The sequence below is a fragment of the Palaemon carinicauda genome, chromosome 31 (genome assembly GCF_036898095.1).
Source record: "Palaemon carinicauda isolate YSFRI2023 chromosome 31, ASM3689809v2, whole genome shotgun sequence".
Taxonomy (NCBI): domain Eukaryota; kingdom Metazoa; phylum Arthropoda; class Malacostraca; order Decapoda; family Palaemonidae; genus Palaemon; species Palaemon carinicauda.
Genome location: NC_090755.1, coordinates 11,881,437 through 11,900,157, shown reverse-complemented (window position 1 = coordinate 11,900,157; position 18,721 = coordinate 11,881,437). Strand labels below are relative to the sequence as shown.

Sequence of the window (18,721 nt, the reverse complement as noted above, 5' to 3'; positions counted from 1 at the left end):
TTTACATGTATTACATTCTATACTAAGATAGTAATGTGTAAAAAAGTTGATTGTCTTTGAGGGGTCTACGGAGCTATAACCTTATTGGAAATAGTAATAATAATAATAATAATAATAATAATAATAATAATAATAATAATAATAATAATAATAATAATAACCTTTTATTGATCTCGTAGGTCTCTTGTAAGATTAATTTTTATGCAAAATAATGTATTTTTTTTTTTTTTTAAGAAATGCTACTTCTCAAACTGTCAATCATCGATCACTTTGATCTCGGGAAATAAAGATAAGAACTTATAAAATTACTTATTTATTAACTATCATATTATTATTATTATTATTATTATTATTATTATTATTATTATTAGCTAAGCTAAAACCCTTAGCTGGAAAAGTAGGATGCTATAAGCCTAAGGGCTCCAACAGGGAAATTAGGTCTGTGAGGAAAGGAAACCATTAAATGCCCGTCCTTTTAAAAAATAATACTTATTTTCACTATATATATATATATATATATATATATATATATATATATATATATATATATCGATAATGAGGGACCCCAAGTGGGAATCCAGGGTTTTGGGAGGGAATAATATACCGAGGAAACAAATAATTGTAAAATAAACCTTGGAAAAACTACCTTATTCTATAAAATTTTGCCGTGTCTGTATCTATAATTTTACCAGGGGACTCTCCATCTTATGTAGGTCATGTAATTAAAATTCCAGTTGGTTGGGTTGTGAGCTTTTATTTAATTCTGGGTTCCCTTTGCCCAAAACCTGAAGTCTTTCATCCTTATTGTTTACTAAGGTGGCCTTGTGTCACAGAAACTACAGTAATAAATGCTTTAGAAAAAGAGAGGTTGTACACATACACTACTGCCATGACTCAGTTCTCTAAAAAAACTCAGCAAGTGTCTAACCTTGAGATAAGTGCAACAAGACCTCAATGTTGCCCATTATACCTACCTTTTAAAATTGCGGCCTATTTGTTATCCCTCTCTGGGATATGCGAAAACTGTAAATCGGCTCTCAACCAACTGTATCATTCCCCTTAATGGCAAGTACTGACAATCATCTCAGCCATAAAATGATTTCTGGTACATCTGTTACTTGCAAAAAAAAGTGTAGTTTGAATCAGTCTGTTGTCTATCTCTTCAGCAATGGAATACATCTTCCATCACCCAATAAAGATTAAAGAGGAGTGTCTGCTTCGATATGCAATAAGTTATTCACCTTGGATGACAGTCCATAATTTAATAAGGCTTCACATGATCTACTCCAGGCATATGTGCTGTTGAGGTTAAAGTTACAATATGATTTGTCGATGGAGGAAACCTCCAGCAAATTTCCATAGCGTGGGATAAAGCCATGGGTGATGAAAGCAGAGATAACAAGGGTAGTTTTCATACTTTTAGGGTTGTGGTTTTGAATAGTAATCTCAGTCCTTTTAAGGTTTAAAGGCCGCTCATGAATGGAAGAGGCAGGGGACAGTTGACATTGCCCTAGAGACTGACCATATTACATAGGATCAGCCCCAAAGCCCCCCTCTCCAACCGAGCTAGGACCAAGGATGGCCAGGCAATGGCTGCTGAGGACTCAGCTAATCATTTAATTTACCTGTGGCTGCAACATTTAGGCAGAGTGAGAATATAGTAAGAAAGTCTACGGACTTTATGTAGATACAGTACCTGTTTTCTTGGGAGAAATAAGAAGTATGATGATGTCGTCTTTTACAGTTCAATCAATTTGAGAAGTCAGTAGATGACAAAAATTGTTGAAGCACTCTCTCCCACAAGCTTTTCACTTGTATTAATCTATCTATCCATATACCTAGGCTCTATGCTCCTCCCAGCCTGACGAGGGACTCAACCGAGTTCGGCTGGTACTGCTAGGGTGTCACAGCCCGGCCTCCCCCATTATCTACCACAGATGAAGCTTCATAACTGCTGCTACCTCCGCAGTCATCAAGACGACCGAAGGAAGAAGCAGGGCCTACCGGTACTGCGTCACAATTACTCGCCATTCATTTCCTATATCTAGCACGCTTTCTTACGTCTCTCACATCTATCCTCCTATCACCTAGAGCTTTCTTCACTCCATCCGTCCACCCAAACCTTGGCCTTCCTCTTGTACTTCTCCCACCAACTCTTGCATTCATCACCTTCTTTAGCAGACATCCATTTTCCATTCTGTCAACATGGCCAAACCACCTTAACACATTTATATCCACTCTAGCTGCTAAATCATTTCTCCATTATGCATTACTGAAGGGTTATGTATAAAAACACATTAGATTTTTGCATTATGTATTATGTACAATAAAATAACAAAATATCTCTGTACAGACATCTCTACAGAGTGGAATTTCGTACAGTGCCAGATGATTGATACAGGTTGTTACAGTCTATAAATTTACACGTCACGACATAAATGCAAAATGTTTAAATGCATTGTTACTCCAAAGTGAATAATTATACGACTGACTTCACGGTCATTCAAGCTGTTGCATTTCTCGATAGAAAACTTAACCATCTGGATATGGGATTGAAGAACACAGAACAATTCTATTTTTCATTTTTGGGAAATTACAAGTCCCACGAAATCCTTCTATCCAGCTACGGAAATTGATCAGAACTGAGGTAAGGTCACTATCATGAAATAAATATTCAGCTGGTGTGAGGATTCGGTCGTCGAGCTCAGTCGCTACGTAATTAGTACAATGTTTTCGATACCTTCTATAAAGGGAAATTGACTATACAAAGGGATACGCTCATAATTGAAAAGGGCTCTGGTGAATACCATTTCAAGCTTTTAAAGTCTTAGTAAGAATGATTCAGTCAAGACCAAAATGAAAGGTCTTTGGAAAATTAAGAAAAAAAAATCCCTCTGATATATTACAATATTCCATTTTTAAAAGTAGTCTATTAAAAAAAATTCTTTGGAACACACCATAAATGGAAGAAATGTTAACCCCTCAGTTGGAAAGAACAGTTGTCAAAAAGTAAAATGGAATTAAAAAGAGGTCCACCCTGAGTACAGTACGGGAACAGAAAAAAGTAACAATCATTTGTTTCAAGTTCTTCAGGCCTTTTGGACCAAGATGACAATCATTTTTATATAACAAAGAAAAGATAATTGAATAACTATGTGGTTTGCTAGCTAGAGACTTCCTTGTATTAACATTGATTGTTGCCTTACACTGTACTAATGCTAATGCTTTTTAGCACCCAATCATCTACAATCAAGTACAGTACTATAGATGATTACATTTTGGTTTTCAGAAATGTTCGTAGAAAAATGCAAGACGTTGCTACCAGACATTATAGTTTGTTAGGAATATAATTTAGTTATCAAAGAAGTCAATAGTGAATATGATCTTTATAGAAATCACAGAAGCTTCCTCCTGTGAAAGATAAAAATGATGAAAACAGCAACAGGCCTGAAGAAGAATACAAGGTAACAATCACTCGAGCACTTCATCTCCGGAGAGAAACTTACAGGAGAGGAAAAATTCATTGGAATACCTTTATACAAAAAGTGAAAAAAAAAAAATGAATGCATACAAATACAGGTAAAGTACAGTACACCTGTTCTTCGGAATAATAGAACAAAGAGTTTGTAAGTACAGACATGACTCCATAATAAATGATGCAAGGCAAGAAAACTATAAAAAATATAAAACAATCTACATTGGCTATAACACGTCATCCATGTACGATGGCAAAATCGATTTTAGGAGTCCCATTATTACTTCCAACATTTCCACAGGGATTATATGTTTTTCAGTTACAAATGACAATATCTGTCTTACCTTAATGAGTAGAGTATTAAGTATAATTTGCTAAAAGAAAATTACAGTCTCTTGTTACAATATTTATAAGAGTTTGTGACTCGAGTAGGAATTTTACAAGGGCACTCCATTCTACTGTGCACTGGGCCTGTATAATTCATTATCAGAAATCTACAAAATACTTTCATATAAACTTGAGCTAATTCTCCAGTCATTTTGTTTTCTATCGATAAAGCATGGATATGTGGCAAGTACTTGAGCTTATTTTAACTGAATATTCCTTTTCACATTTCGTTTCTCGTCGTTTCTACGTCGACGTTATTCACCGCACGTTCCGTCTCTGGAGGAACCTACGGCCTCTTTCAAGCTCGCAATGAAATCTTTCGTATTATTGTAATTGTTTTGGAATAGAGCAGGAGGTAGAGACTTATTAAGCTCATGAGATCATCTTTCATGTACTATTGGATTAGATACAGTAGTTAAATAAATCCTAAGTTTACAAGTTTAGCAGTACCAAGACAATAGTCATCGGAAACACAGGACATTCGACGTGGATGTCTGCTTCGGCAACATTTTCATTAACCTCTCTCCCCCCCTTCGTATCCGACTTCCACTAGGGTTATGGAACAGGAAATATTTGATAGACTTTGCTAACAGAATGCTTATTTCTCCTTTTGTACAGTCTTATTGCTGTTACTAGCCTATCTTGGTAGTAATTAACAGACTATGCTGTACAATTACAATATATTAACAGCAAACAACATAACAGCCTGTGTTGCACAAGGCTTTTAAGCCACAAAAGAAACAACTACAGAATATGTTATTTAATTTGAATTTCATCTTTTAGAATGACACTGAAGAAGCTATTATGTTTAACTGACTGGTGATTATTATGCATTCACACGATTCACGGCCTATATGAAAAGAATACATATATATATATATTTATAACCACAAACCACAATATGGTTTCCCACAATGATAATGATGAAGACATTTACACGGACACAGCATGACATGTAATGATGTATGGCAAACACATACGATGCAAGGCGTGAAACATTCACACAGAAAATGAGTGCAACATATGCACGTAGTGGCTGGACCAAATTAATATTACAAACATTTCAAATCATGATGGTATTATCGTCTATAGATTTTGTGCCTGGACGGCTAAGGTTTTGATTGCAGACCAGAATTTTGATGCATTTACCTATCACAGCAAATAATAAAAGGACTACATGCATTACACATTTTTTAGGGGGACGTTTGGGAAAAAAAACGAAATCCTGTCCGCCAGAGAATGAGGAAAATAACCCGACAACTCACATTACTGTAAAAATTTCATCAGCAAATACAGTGATGATGATGAAACATAACATTAGTAAAAGCAGTATACAGAAATAAAAAGATACTTACATATGGCTCTAAGCTTCCAGTAGATTTACTGTACGTTAATAAATATTGTAAAAAAAAAGAAGTGAGTAATGCTATGCAACTTCACAATCATGGCACACACTTGTCGAGTTTCTATGTACGTATGGGGTGTTTGTTAAGCTTCCAAATCTTAACAATGTCAGAAGATATACTTATCAACACTTTCCCTTCCATGAAACTCTTCAGTCACACACCAACCAGTGATTAGCACAAAAGATGTCTCTCTCTTTCTCTCCCTCTCTCTTCAAAATGGAGCATCTTCATCTTGAATCTATAATTTTTCATTTGTACAGTATTCCATATACTGCTGGTAATTCATGGAGGAGCAGTAACGCATCCTACTAGTCAATATACGTTGGTGCGACTTGATTACAGAAACACCACATGACCTTTGATTCAAATATGTGGCATTTTTTTTCTTTGTGCTACGATCAATAATAGCCACAAACTGTACTTACTAGGAGATTTATTTCATTTCAAAAGGCTTCACTCTTATTAAAAAAAAAAAAAAAAAAAAAAGAAAAAAAATTGCAGTGAATTTCCACAGGTCTTTAGTCACACAAAATCTTTTCTTGAAGGCAATCCCATCAAGTTCTAAGACCCACACCAATCCCTGATTCTAACCTGGCCCTCCTCTTGCCAGAATGTTTAGAGCTCCTGTCATGCGTAAAGGCTTATGCAATTGAGCCCAGGAACATGATGAAGGCTGGCAACATGTAAATCGTTATGGCGCGGTATAGTGACATGCTCTCTTTGGCAGCTGCGGAGGGTGGCTGTTCTGCTCCGCCGGGAGGTGTCTCGGGCTTGGGATTCCGAGGTCTGCCGGTGTTACGGCCGTGCGTGTCGTATGGAATCGGTGCGGATCCGCGGTCCTTTCCTCGTCCTTTGACGTGGACATCTTCGTAGACTTCTTTTCTCCATCCGTCTCCGGATCCATAATCGCCCGATCCTTCGCTTGTGCTAATATCGAAACTTTCAACTCCAGCTCCAGCTCCAGAACCTGCGTAACTATCCGAGTTGGCATATCCATCTTCATCGTCGGGTGGATAATGGCCGGGTGAATGGGGAAATGAGGATCCACTACCACTCCCTTCCTCCCTGCTCACAGCTTCTTCATCTTGCTTGCCACCGTTGTTTAGCCAGGACTCTGAAAAGTTAAGAAATAAATTAGTAAGAGACCTTGAAAAAGCATTTTTTATTTTCAAAGTTTTAAGTATGCTTTTAGAATAGAGTTGACATTTTAATAGTGTATACATCATATATACAACACTACATTACAAGACAGGCACAAGCCAAATTTCACTCGATAATAATTATATAGCTACAGTATTCTTAGTACATAAGACTACAGTATTTTAGAATACCGAGGTATTGTCAACTATTAGACAGAAACCTGGTCTTCCAATGTTAATCTCTTCTAAAATGATGATTATATGACAACAAAATTCTTGATCTTTTGTCATATCAACTTTTCTTTCCCCCGTACAACGGAGCTTGGTCACATCAATTTGTATAAAATAAAATTCAAATGCCATTACAGTACTGTACATGTCTAGTCCTCTTTTAATGCCTTAATTACCAATCATTCTTTCTTATTTTCGATGATGCGGAAAGTCTACGATGTGCCAAAAACACTCAGAAACTGCGACACACCCAAGGAACCAGAAGAAGTCAGGAACTGCATCACACCCAAGAAACCAGGAGTCTGCAAGGTGCCAGTAATACACAGAAACTGCTTTACACCCAAAGAACCATGAAGAGAAGCCATGATAGGTACTAAAGCTGCTGGATGCCAATCCAAAGTACAGTACTTGTAGTTAGTATTGGATGAAGTCAAGATGAAGGTAAATCCCTGCTCCTATATGATGTTGAAATGTTACCTGACCACACAGCTGATGAGAGATAAGCTTAGGGTCAACTCGCATAAGACTGAATACAGAGAACAGCATTTGGAACACAAGTTGCTGGAATTAGCTCTTCAGCAACATGAAGGACTCCTATCTTCAACATCCAGAGAATAAGACCCAAATTTTTCTGATGCCTAACTGATTAGGAAGGACTCATAAATACTGGCAGGATCAGGGGAAGAGGGTTCAGTGGCACTCAAATGCTTTAGTATCTCAACCGGAGGAGGATAAACATCAGGAATGATAATGAGTCGTATCTCTCCGGGTGGAATTTCCTCAATCACTACCAAGCAGAAATAGGAGTAATAACAATACTAACACAACTAAAGTATTATATAATATACTGCACCACAGCTTTAGGATACTGGGGGAAGAAGAAAGACAAGAACCAAAAGTTATGGTGGTCTATTGGAAACATCCCTGCCTGGTGATCTGCCAAACAGCGGTTTGAGTCCTGCTGAAGCTTTATAGTTTCTTGTAGAGTCTGCAACCTCACAATCCTTGTGAGCTGAGGATGGGAGTTTGGGAGAGTCCATAGGACTACCTGCAGAGTCAACAGCATCCATTGCCTAGCACTCCCTGGTCCTAGCTTGGTGAAGAGGGGGCTTGGGTGCTGATCATATGTATATATGGTCAGTCTCTAGGCCACTGTTAATATCCCTTGCCTCTGCCAACCATGAGTAGATTTTAAACCTTTAGAGATTAGTGGAGTCTGGAAATTTACAACTCCTCCATTGATGACTTATTAAAAGTCAGTTGTGTATCATCTACTCCAGAACAGTAAACATGTTTCAATCGACCCTTGAGAGGAGGATACGACAGCAGTTGTTAGTGTAGCAGGTGAATATGTGGAACAAACTACCATAGTGGGAAAATAGCAGCAGAGATGGGGAGGTAGCTGGAAAATCCTTTCCTGAAGTTATATATTCTTCAGAATCTTTGATGGGGAAGAGTCCTCTATAGTCGAGCAAACATTAGGAATGAAGATCATAGTTTAGTTCCCAGCCCCAAGATGTAAGACGCTAGTCAAGGCAAAGGACAACCATTGTGCCACACAGTGGGACTGAGCTAGAGCGAGTGAAATCCGCAGTGACACAGCAACAAACCTTGATGCAGAAGAGTCCTTTTTGGTGGCTACCAAAGGCTAAGAAAAAAGCTAATATGATCTTTTCTGGACAAACAAGAACCACCGATCAACTGACTAATGTTCACAAACTCAACACATCAGCTGAGGCAACCTTTGCTGAACCTTACAGACTGCAACTCAGAAGGGAGGTTCTTATCGAAGTAAGACAACGAGATATTACAGGCCTTCCCAGGCAACCCTAGACATGGTATGCAACACTTCAAGAAAATGATGCTAAAAACTCAAAGACTACATTAGTAAATAAGGAAATCAGAAGATTATTTTCAAAATAAATTTAGTTTGATTCTAAAATAGAAAAGTTTTCCATAAGTTAATGGGCAGGAGTTGTTTAAAATCTTGTTACTGCATAGAAAATCTAGAGCATCGCTAAGAAATAAAATAAAAGGGCTTCATTAACAATGAACTAATCAAATTAGTGCATAACAAAATATTTACAGATGAATAGAAATCAAATTAAAGTTACCGTCATCAATCCAAGACACGTCTCGTCCGTTGTACGCTTCTCGAAGCTTGCTCGTTATGACCTTCAACCTCATGATTTGGACGTTCATCTCGGAACTCTGTGTTACCTTGGTGGCATTAAAACTCGGCTTGGCATCGTACCTGTTGGAGTTAAAGATTAATTAAGACCCAGAACTGTGTTAAAATCAAGGCTTAACAGTATAATGAGGCACATAAAACAGATGCGCAATAAGTTACATAAAAAATCCTTTATACTTTATGAAATCCTGTAAATTCTAAGCATTAAATGTATGCTACTTTTATAATTATCAAAGTTTCTTTGTAACTCATGTAACTAAAATGTAAACGGACATGCTAAAAGTAAATTTTTTAACTACTGTACTGTACTGCAACACTTTATGAAAGGTATTTCATTGTGATCAATATGAGAACAACATACTGAGTATAATAAGTTTCTAGCCTGAAAAGTTTATTATTATTATTACTAAGCTACAACCCTAGTTAGAAAATCAGGAGGCTATAAGCCTATGGGCTCCAACTGGGAAATATGACACAGAAGAACTAAAAATTTCTTTTCAATTCATCAAAGCTGTTCCTCTTCTCCTGTCTTAAAATCTATCCTCACAGGTAAGACTTCCTCCTTACAGAGTTTATTCCACTTTAAATTTATCCAAGCACAAATCCCTTTAGGTAAGCACTCTGTGGAAACATGCAACAGTTGAGTGAGGGTTATGTGCATCATTAAATTGAAATAAGTTTTCTCATTGTAAGGATAAGCAAAGCATTATGTTTCATAGACAACATTAGTGTCCAAAAATTAATCAAGATAAACATGAATTTTTCAAGTAAATACTGTACCACAGATATTGACTGAAATAAGAATGTGATCCAGTATTCCTAAAATTATTAAATATATGCCACCATAGGCATATTTCCCAAATATTTAGAAACAGGCCTACTACATTCTATCTACTTTGCATTACTAGTAATAATAATTTCCGATGGAAATAAAATTTCGACAGTACGTATAAAAAATGTGCAACTTACTTTCCAATCTTTGTACCAGTCCAGCATTTAGAAAAGTCTTCCCTTATTGCATCCTTACACATTTTATTTGGGAGCTCAGACCAAAAATCGCGTGAATTCTTAATCTGTAAAAAATACGTAAATACAATTACTGTGATGTTTTGTTTACCAACACCTTCCAATGATTCCTATTCTGGTAAACAAAGGTTTTATAATTTTACTAATGCATACATATACCAAGGCACTTCCCCCAATTTTGGGGGGTAGGCAACATCAAACAAATGAAACAAAAAAGGGGACGTCTCTCTACGTTCCTCCCAGCCTGAGAAGGGACTCAACCGAGTTCGGCTGGTACTGCTAGGGTGGCACAGTCCACCCTCCCCTGTTATCCACCACAGATGAAGCTTCATAATGCTGAATCCCCTACTGCTGCTACCTCCGTGGTCATCCAAGGCCCCGGAGGAAGCAGTAGGGCCTACCGGAACTGCGTCACAATCACTCGCCATTCATTCCTCTAGCACGCTCTCTTGCCTCTCTCACATCTACCCTCCTATCACCCAGAGCTTTCTTCACTCAATCCATCCACCCAAACCTTGGCCTTCCTCTTGTACTTCTCCCATCTACTAATACATCAATGTAAATCATGTATAATGCATTGGAATTTGACCTTATTCATATGTCTACTTCATTTTTTAGGCTCGAGCCATGTTGTCCTGATGTAACAGGGACGTGTTTAAAGCAACCACGGCTATCCTTCCCCGAATACAGTTGACCTTGTCTTGGAAGGATACGGGATAGGACTGGATATGTGGGAGAGCTGTTACAACTCCAATCATTTATTAGAACCGAGCAAGGTACTGTACATCATAACGAAACCAAAATCCACAAGGACAACATCTTAAAATCTCAGCACCACTCCAAAATAAAAATAAAAATCACATTTGGAAATAGTTCATTCCCCCAAAAATAATCCAAATGTAAAAACTCAATATTATAATATACAGCTGGACACCGGAATTCCAAGCACACCACACTGTGCGGTGTGTAACCAAACGGATTAAGTGTGAGAAAGAGCACTTCCTCAGAGCAAGGTGTGTTAGGAACTCCTGTTTCTAACTGTACAACTGATAAATGTTTGAAAATGGAATCTCACTTTCACAGAGAATTGTGAAAAGGCTCTTTTCATTTGTTGTTTCTCTACTATAGATTCCAATTACTGTAAGTGATAGAGAAAACATAATCTCAGTGAATTATATGATGAGATTAAAACATTTCTCTCAGTCAATTAATTATTTACGACTCATCTAAAACTTAAAAAAAACACAGGGGCTAAATTCACTTAGAAACAATATGAGCTCTGCCCAAATAAAGAGCTGTAAACCCTACCTATTTTGCATTTGACTGGAAATCCTAATGGCAAGTAATATAGTGAAAGGTAACACATGTAAACAGTTATCTATATGAATAATTTGAAAAGAACTCAAGTCTGAAACACCGAGAAGAATCCAAAATGTAATTGCATAAAGTAATCTTTAGCCTGGGGGATTACCTTCGTCTTGATTTCATGGATGTGCCTGCTGACGGCAACGTTGTCGTATTCTCTGCCGAGACCTTCGTCCTGGTGGGAGTTCGAGAACTCCAGAAACTCTTGAGACAGCTCTCCCGTAACGACCTCCCTCGTGTTGCGCCCAAGTCGAGGTGACCCGCATCCTTGAAATACCTGAAATGCATGAGTTATGAATATCCTATCTTCATTTAGTATATTATTGGATTATAGAATAGACACTTATTTATAACAATTTTAATGAATAACTGCAAAATAAAAGAATGACAGGGCATTGGTAACTTGTTAAGCATATCTAGTACTATATTCTGCTGTTGATTTAAACAAATTTTGACATGGGAAAAATCTATTTTTGGGCTCGAGCCATGTCGCCCTGGTGGAAGTTCCCTTCGGCAGCTTCCTACTTTATAATATTTCTGCGAGTAATATTACAAGAGAATTACCATCAGGTATCACAGGGTTCTAACCCCTGGAACGACTATCCTAAGATGTGTATAATCAGGGACGTATCCATAGATGACCATAGATATCTGCACCCTTAATAGACTTAACCCAGTCTAGGAAACTAGGGAGAAGGATAGGCGAGGAGCCGTTACGTATCCTCTTCCTTCATAGTACTGTTCGTCTGATAAACTAATTCCTTTGCTATTGTTTTATTCATAACACTGAACACTGATTAGCCTTAGTGATAAGCTTATATATCATCTCTCAGCCTTATCTGAAGAATATTGTAATAGCAGTACAGTACAGTAATTCCTCACATGAATGCATTTTCCCTATCCACGCTGATTTGGAAAAAGAGAACTAGTACTGATCGATGATTGGATTTACAGTTTTGTTAGATGGTAACATAGCCTTCAACTACGTTCTGAAGTCCATATAGTATTACCCTACTACCCTTGTGTTTGCCTGCATAGGCTACACATTGTTACGCCTTGATTTTGGGGTAACCTAATCAAGGCTACTCATTCTTATCTTCACTCAGACCTTCTCTGAAAACCACTGCCATGATCTTCACAATTTTGGCTACATGTGAACCCATTTCTGGTAAGGGAGACTGTCATACACAGGCGAACTAATATGTACGGAACATGTGAATGGCATCTGCTAAAGTTAGAATTATAATAAAAGCCAATCAAAATAATCTACGCTTAATTCTTAGTAAATGCACTGACCGATCCACGACGTAAACTGCTGATGAATTACTGTTGACTGTGGGATACGTTACAGATTTTTAATTCCTTATCGATTTTGTTAATTATCATGAGGTAAGAGTCTTCGATGAGGCTCTACTTAATTCCTCTTCTGGACTCATTCCTAAACCCCAAAAACAATGTCAAATCTTAATTTAACCTTATTATTATTATGACTAATAGCCAAGCTATAATCTTACTGTAGAGGCAAAATGCTACAACCCCAAGGGCTCTAAGAGAGAAAGTACCCTCGTGAGGAAAGGTAATAAATTATATATGAAAAGTAATGAATAAAAAATATCTCAAGATCAGTAACAACGTTAAAATAGATATGTCATATGGAAAATAAAAAAATAGACTTAAGTCAACCTACATAACAAAAAAGCATTTACAAAATGACTGAACTTCTGAAGTTCAACTGATGCAACTGACTAATTAGGAAAATCATTACACAATCTGGTCACAGCTGGAAAAAAAAAAACTTGTGTAGCACAGTATTGTGTCTTAATGTGGAGAATGCATGGCTTTTAGAATTATCTGCATCTAGTACTTAAGTATAGCAAGGTATAGTCTGGGAAGATCAGAGTGCATAAAGTGATCTATATTGTGAAGAATATTACGCAACATGCGCAAAGAACTAAAACGTACGACAGTGCCAGAGATTTATACGAGTTCCAGTCCTACCTTGGTTGAGATTTCATGTCCTGCTTCTTGGAAATTCATAATGGCATCAGACACCTTATAGTTAACTGGCTGAACGACATTTTCAATGTTGAAGGGGTTTTCCAATCTGTCGCCCACATCCACCATGGCATCTGGAGATGAGAAAAACGGGTAAAATTTTTTTTTTTTAATATATAAATTACATATTAGAGTACGATACTAAACTGAAAGTAGGGTAAAAGGGAGGCCACATAACAGTAGAATAATTCAAAATGGGAAATTTGACTATGTAACAATAAAAAATACTTGCAAGTCAAATATTTAAATAAAAAATATTTCCAACTTTCTCTCAGATAGTGGAATGAAAAGATTACAAAACAAAATACAAACTGAACATTCAATAAAGTTCACTTACCAACATATGCAATCCAGTGTGAAACAAGCGGTTGGTGGTGGGCTAAGCAAACACTCATGACATCTCTACAGTAAGGCATACAAGGTTGGACGTTCAGGAGACCCGCACAGGTAGGACAGTGGGTCATCCTCATCAGTTCGTGAGCGCAAATTTTATTGAGGTTCTCCTGCAAGAAGTAGGATAAGATGAGCTAAGATATTTTTACTTGGATTTGAGGTTAAGTCTTAGACGAAGAAAGTCGTGGCCCTTCAAGCTATTGCGTCTTCGGTGGCAGCCACTGCATTACCAAACAGCATACAGTATATTTGTGCCATATTGAAAAGATTAATCTAATGAACAGTATTGGATGCATTCACTTATTATCATTACTAGCTAAGCTACAATCCTAATTGAAAAGGCAAAACGCTATAAGCCCAAGGGCTCCAACAAGGAAAGTTTCCCAATGAGTTAAAACAAAATACAGTACTGTATAATAGAAGTAAAAATTAACCAGAGAGGGATCCTAAGTAATACTATCTCGCCAGTCAAAAGACCCAATAACTCTATAGCAGCAGTATGTCATTGGGTGACTGGCCAACCTACTACCTATCAACAAAAAGTACCCAAGTTATTTCAGGTTGAGCATAAACACTTTGATCAAACTGTCGAGTAAAATTACACTAGCAATGCAAACAACATCAAGACATTAACATGAGGAAATGGTATTTCTCTTATAGTATTTCATATTGGTTGCTGTATTCACTATTCCAGACTGACTGGGCAGCTTTGCCTATTAATCTAATCTATAGAAATTGGGCAGTATGGCACAGTGAAAGCCATTCAGGACCGAGAGGAAATTTTGGCGATACCCTTGCTCTTGTACTATGAATTTAAACAGCAAAATGAGAGAAAAGAAAATTGGAACTGAGGTAAACTGGAACTGAAATGAGGGGACAACTAGGTACAAAGGAACGCTTCAAAGACCCTTCAAGATATCATTATTACTTGCTGAACCACAACCCTGGTTGGAAAAGCAGGATACTAAAAGTCCATGGGCTCCAGCAGGGAAAATAGCCCAGTGAAGAAATAAGAAAATAAATAAACTATGTGACATAATGAGTAAAAAAAAATATAAAATATCACACGATCAGTAACAACGTTATTGTACCAGTGGAGCTTTCAGTTATCAGTAAAATTTAACTTATTCTAAGACCTAATCTTCCTGGTAAAATTGTGATTCCTGCTCACCAATAAGCTAAAACACTCTATACTGTATTATGTAAACTATGAAAAACAGCACATCAAAGACAACATAATCTCCTTAGTAACCATACATTGCATGTGGTGTGTTTCATGTTCATTATTATTATTATTATTACTTGCTAAGTTACAACCCTGGTTGGAAAAGCAGGATGGTATAAGCCAAAGGGCTCCAACAGGGAAAATAGCCCAGTGAGGAAAGGAAATAAACTATAAGAGATGTTTAAGAATAAAATAATAAATCTTTAAACTATAAAAACTTCAAAATAACAAGAGAAAGAGAAATAAAATGCAAAAGTGTGCCCGAGTGTACCCTCAAGAGAGATAACTCTACCCCAAGACAGTAAAAGACCATGGTACAGAGGCTATGGCACTACCCTACACTAGAGAAGAATGGTTTGATTTTGGAGTGAATTCCTAAATGAAGATTTAGACGAACCTTAAGAACATTCTTGACCACATCCCGCCCTGCGTTGAGACCTTGCACGAACGTTCGTAATGCCACGAAACTTCGTTTTATTTGCGTCGTTAATTTTTTGGGGACTTCACCAAAGGGCTGCAGTGCCTCCATGTGCTGCGTGACGCACTGCAAGTACCTGCGGAAGGTTCAACATACATCAGTGTCATACAACAGCAGAAGAAACATGAGCAAATATTTTTCTATCTACATTAATTTCGAATGATTTATAATGATAAGCTGATGTCATCTTGTCCTTATGAGATAAATTACTCCAGGTTATCAATCAATTTTTTTCATGTGTTCAATTCAATATAACCAATAAGGAATGGGTGGGTTAAGACATTCATTTAAATTTCATGGATAATAAAAAATTAGAATTTATATTATCAACACAACACTAGAATTCATTCAGTCAAAATCGGACCAACTTAAACTTATAACACTAGAATGTCAACTATTTGTGAAGTAGTAATATATTTGCATAAAGACGCATTGAATTGGCCCAGCCATTGGTAAGAATTGCTCTGTACAACGTACAGTAACAGTAACCTCACTTTCTATCTAGGGTTCGAATCCCATCGTTGAAGGGAGATCTTCGTTGAATTCTGTATCACAGTCAATATTAAAATGCTGCATTGCACTGTACAGACAACAGGTTGTGAATTAATACACAGGTGTTTCATACAGGGTAGACCCATAAACTTAGAGGTGAAATAATACACATAAACATACTTAGGAGTGAATTATCAAACACAAACATACTTAGGGGTGAACGTAGGGATGGATTAAAACACACAAAACATATGGGGTGAACATTTTAATACACAAACATACTTAGGGGTGCATTAAAGGGGGTGAATTAATAAAAGCAAACATACTTAGGGGGTGATTAAATACACACACATAATTAGGGGTATATTAATAAACACAAGCATACTTAGGGGGTGAATTAATACAAGCAAATATACTTAGAGCGTGAACGTAGGGGTGAATTAATACACACAAACGTATTTAGGGGGTGAACGTATGGGTAAATTAACACACAAAAAAAGGGGGTGAACTTATGAGTAAATTACCATAATACACACATACATGGGAGAACGTAGGGGTGAATCAGGACAAACATACATATGGGGGGTGAACGAATACACACTCTTATTGATGGGGTGACAGCCACTCACTTCGGGGTGAAGGAATATTGGGAATTGAAAACGGTGAACATCCTCTGATAGAGGGTCTTAAAGAAGTCGTCCATGGCATCCTTCAGATCCAGCTCGCCATCCTTGAAGTACTTCTCGAGCTGGTCGTAGAGATTGGTGAAGACGTAAGAGTTCTGCTGGTACAGGATGCCGTACGTCTTGCTGAACATATCGTCGAAGCTCTTCCGGCTGAAGTTTAGAAGCTTTCCGAAGAGATCTGCGGAAGGACGGTGGATTCAGTAGGGTGCAGTGGAGACTTTGGGGTGTATTGGCTAAGTTGCAATATAAATTGAAAGGTAATATGATGAACAGTAGGGTGGATAAAAGGAAATTGGTTGTGATCTTTTATAGATGGGCTGAAGGGTATTAGTTGTGATCTTTCATAGATGGACTGATGGAAATTAGTTGTGATCTTTCATAGATGAACTGATGGAAATTGATTATAATCTTAAGAAACTTCTTACAATTTGAGTACTATGTTAAGAAAATTATTACAATTTGAGTACTATGTTACATCAATAACAATTATTTGACGAAGGAAATATATTCCTAACTTGAAATGATAATTGAGAATTTCACAATAACAAATTATAAATTACACAAATACAGGAGGGAAAAGAAAAAAGGCTTACCGTTCAATTTAACGTTTTTCTTCGCGAGTAGACTAGCCATAGGGTTCAGGAGGTTTTTAAGATTGTTGTCAAATTCCTGACGACTTTCGACGCTCAGTTTTCTCTCCATGACGTCAGTGCAACACGTGGTTGTTCCCTGACACATTTTTAGGTGGTCACCTGCGGGAGATAAGACAAATGTCGTGTTAGAAACACTTGTAATGATGTCGTGTTAGAAACACTTGTAATGTAATTTAAGACAAATATTCTGTTAGAAATACTTGTAATTTAATAGAAGACAAATGTCCTGTTAGAAACACTTGTAATGTAATCTAAGACAAATGTGTTAGAAACACTTGTAAGGTAATCTAAGACAAATGTTGTGTTAGAAACACTTGTAATGTAATCCAAAACAAAATTGTTAGAAAAACTGGTAATGTAATTAAAGAGAAATGGAGTGTTAGAAACACTTGTAATGTAATCTAAGACAAATGTTGTTAGAAACATTTGTAATGTAATCTTAAGACAAATGTCGTGTTAGAAACACTTGTAAGGTAATCCAAGACAAAATTGTGTTAGAAACACTCGTAATGTAATCTAAGACAAATGTCGTGTTAGAAACACTTGTAATGTAATCTAAGACAAATGTCGTGTTAGAAACACTTGTAATGTAATCTAAGACAAATGTCATGTTAGAAACACTTGTAATGACAAATGGAATGTTAGAAACACTTGTAAAATCTAAGACAAAATCTAGTTAGAAACATCTGTAACCTAAGACAAAAATAGTGTTAAAAACAATTGTAATCTAAGACAAGTTTTAATTTTTTTTAGAAACACTTGTAATCTAGGACAAAATAGTTAGAAACACCTGTAATCTAAGACAAGTTTTTATTTTTTAGAAACACTTGTAATCTAGGACAAAATAGAGTTAGAAACACTTGTAATCTAGGACAAAATAGAGTTAGAAACACTTGTAATCTAAGACAAAAATCATGTTAGAAACAAGCAGCGCAAAGATAAGAGACTAACACACCCAGGATATCTTTGCCCCGATTATCCACAGAGATATGGGATTCTAATAAAATATTTTAGTGGATTTTGTAAACACAATTTGTCTTGAAATAATACAGCTGTGTCAAGATACGTTATCAAGTTGATAAGACAATTTTATTAATTTGCAAATCAACACCATTTTAGGTTTTCCCAAGACCCGGTTGAAAACCAGTAGTGTAAGTTTATTATCAATATGAATTATGTGATAATTCATTTGCATTGAAGATTAATCAACTATCATAATACAACAATTGGTAATCTCTCGTATTTGGCAGAATCTGAAATATAGAAATAGGCCTACGTACACGCAGACAAGTGTGAGAGAGTAATTGTTGTTTTTGTTGTTTGCCTGGCCTCTTGTAACCCTGCAGGCCGTAGTGCGTCTAATTGCTTGCTTGTTAAGATTGCTTTACCTCGCTGGAAAGCACGGGCTCTTGCGTTGGAAGCCACTTGTGCTTCTAATTAAAAATAGGCCTATGCAGCAGTATCTACTTTGCTATGACGTCCGCACAAACACACATCCACACACTGCCAAGTAATCGAT

At 36.8% G+C, this 18,721-nt stretch overlaps 1 protein-coding gene across 1 annotated transcript in view; it reads right to left on the bottom strand.

The window, feature by feature from the left end:
* Positions 1 to 2,297: 2,297 nt before the first annotated feature.
* dlp (dally-like) overlaps positions 2,298 to 18,721 on the bottom strand; it is a 93,796-nt gene continuing 77,372 nt past the window's right edge. The window contains exons 2-10 of the mRNA XM_068354834.1: positions 17,143 to 17,301; positions 16,493 to 16,727; positions 15,291 to 15,447; positions 13,613 to 13,778; positions 13,219 to 13,349; positions 11,327 to 11,497; positions 9,799 to 9,902; positions 8,753 to 8,892; positions 2,298 to 6,382 (exon numbers count right to left, since the gene is read on the bottom strand). Coding sequence (XP_068210935.1) covers positions 5,910 to 6,382; positions 8,753 to 8,892; positions 9,799 to 9,902; positions 11,327 to 11,497; positions 13,219 to 13,349; positions 13,613 to 13,778; positions 15,291 to 15,447; positions 16,493 to 16,727; positions 17,143 to 17,301 — 1,736 coding nt within the window. The 3' untranslated portion in view covers positions 2,298 to 5,909. The remainder of the gene's footprint in view (positions 6,383 to 8,752; positions 8,893 to 9,798; positions 9,903 to 11,326; positions 11,498 to 13,218; positions 13,350 to 13,612; positions 13,779 to 15,290; positions 15,448 to 16,492; positions 16,728 to 17,142; positions 17,302 to 18,721) is intronic.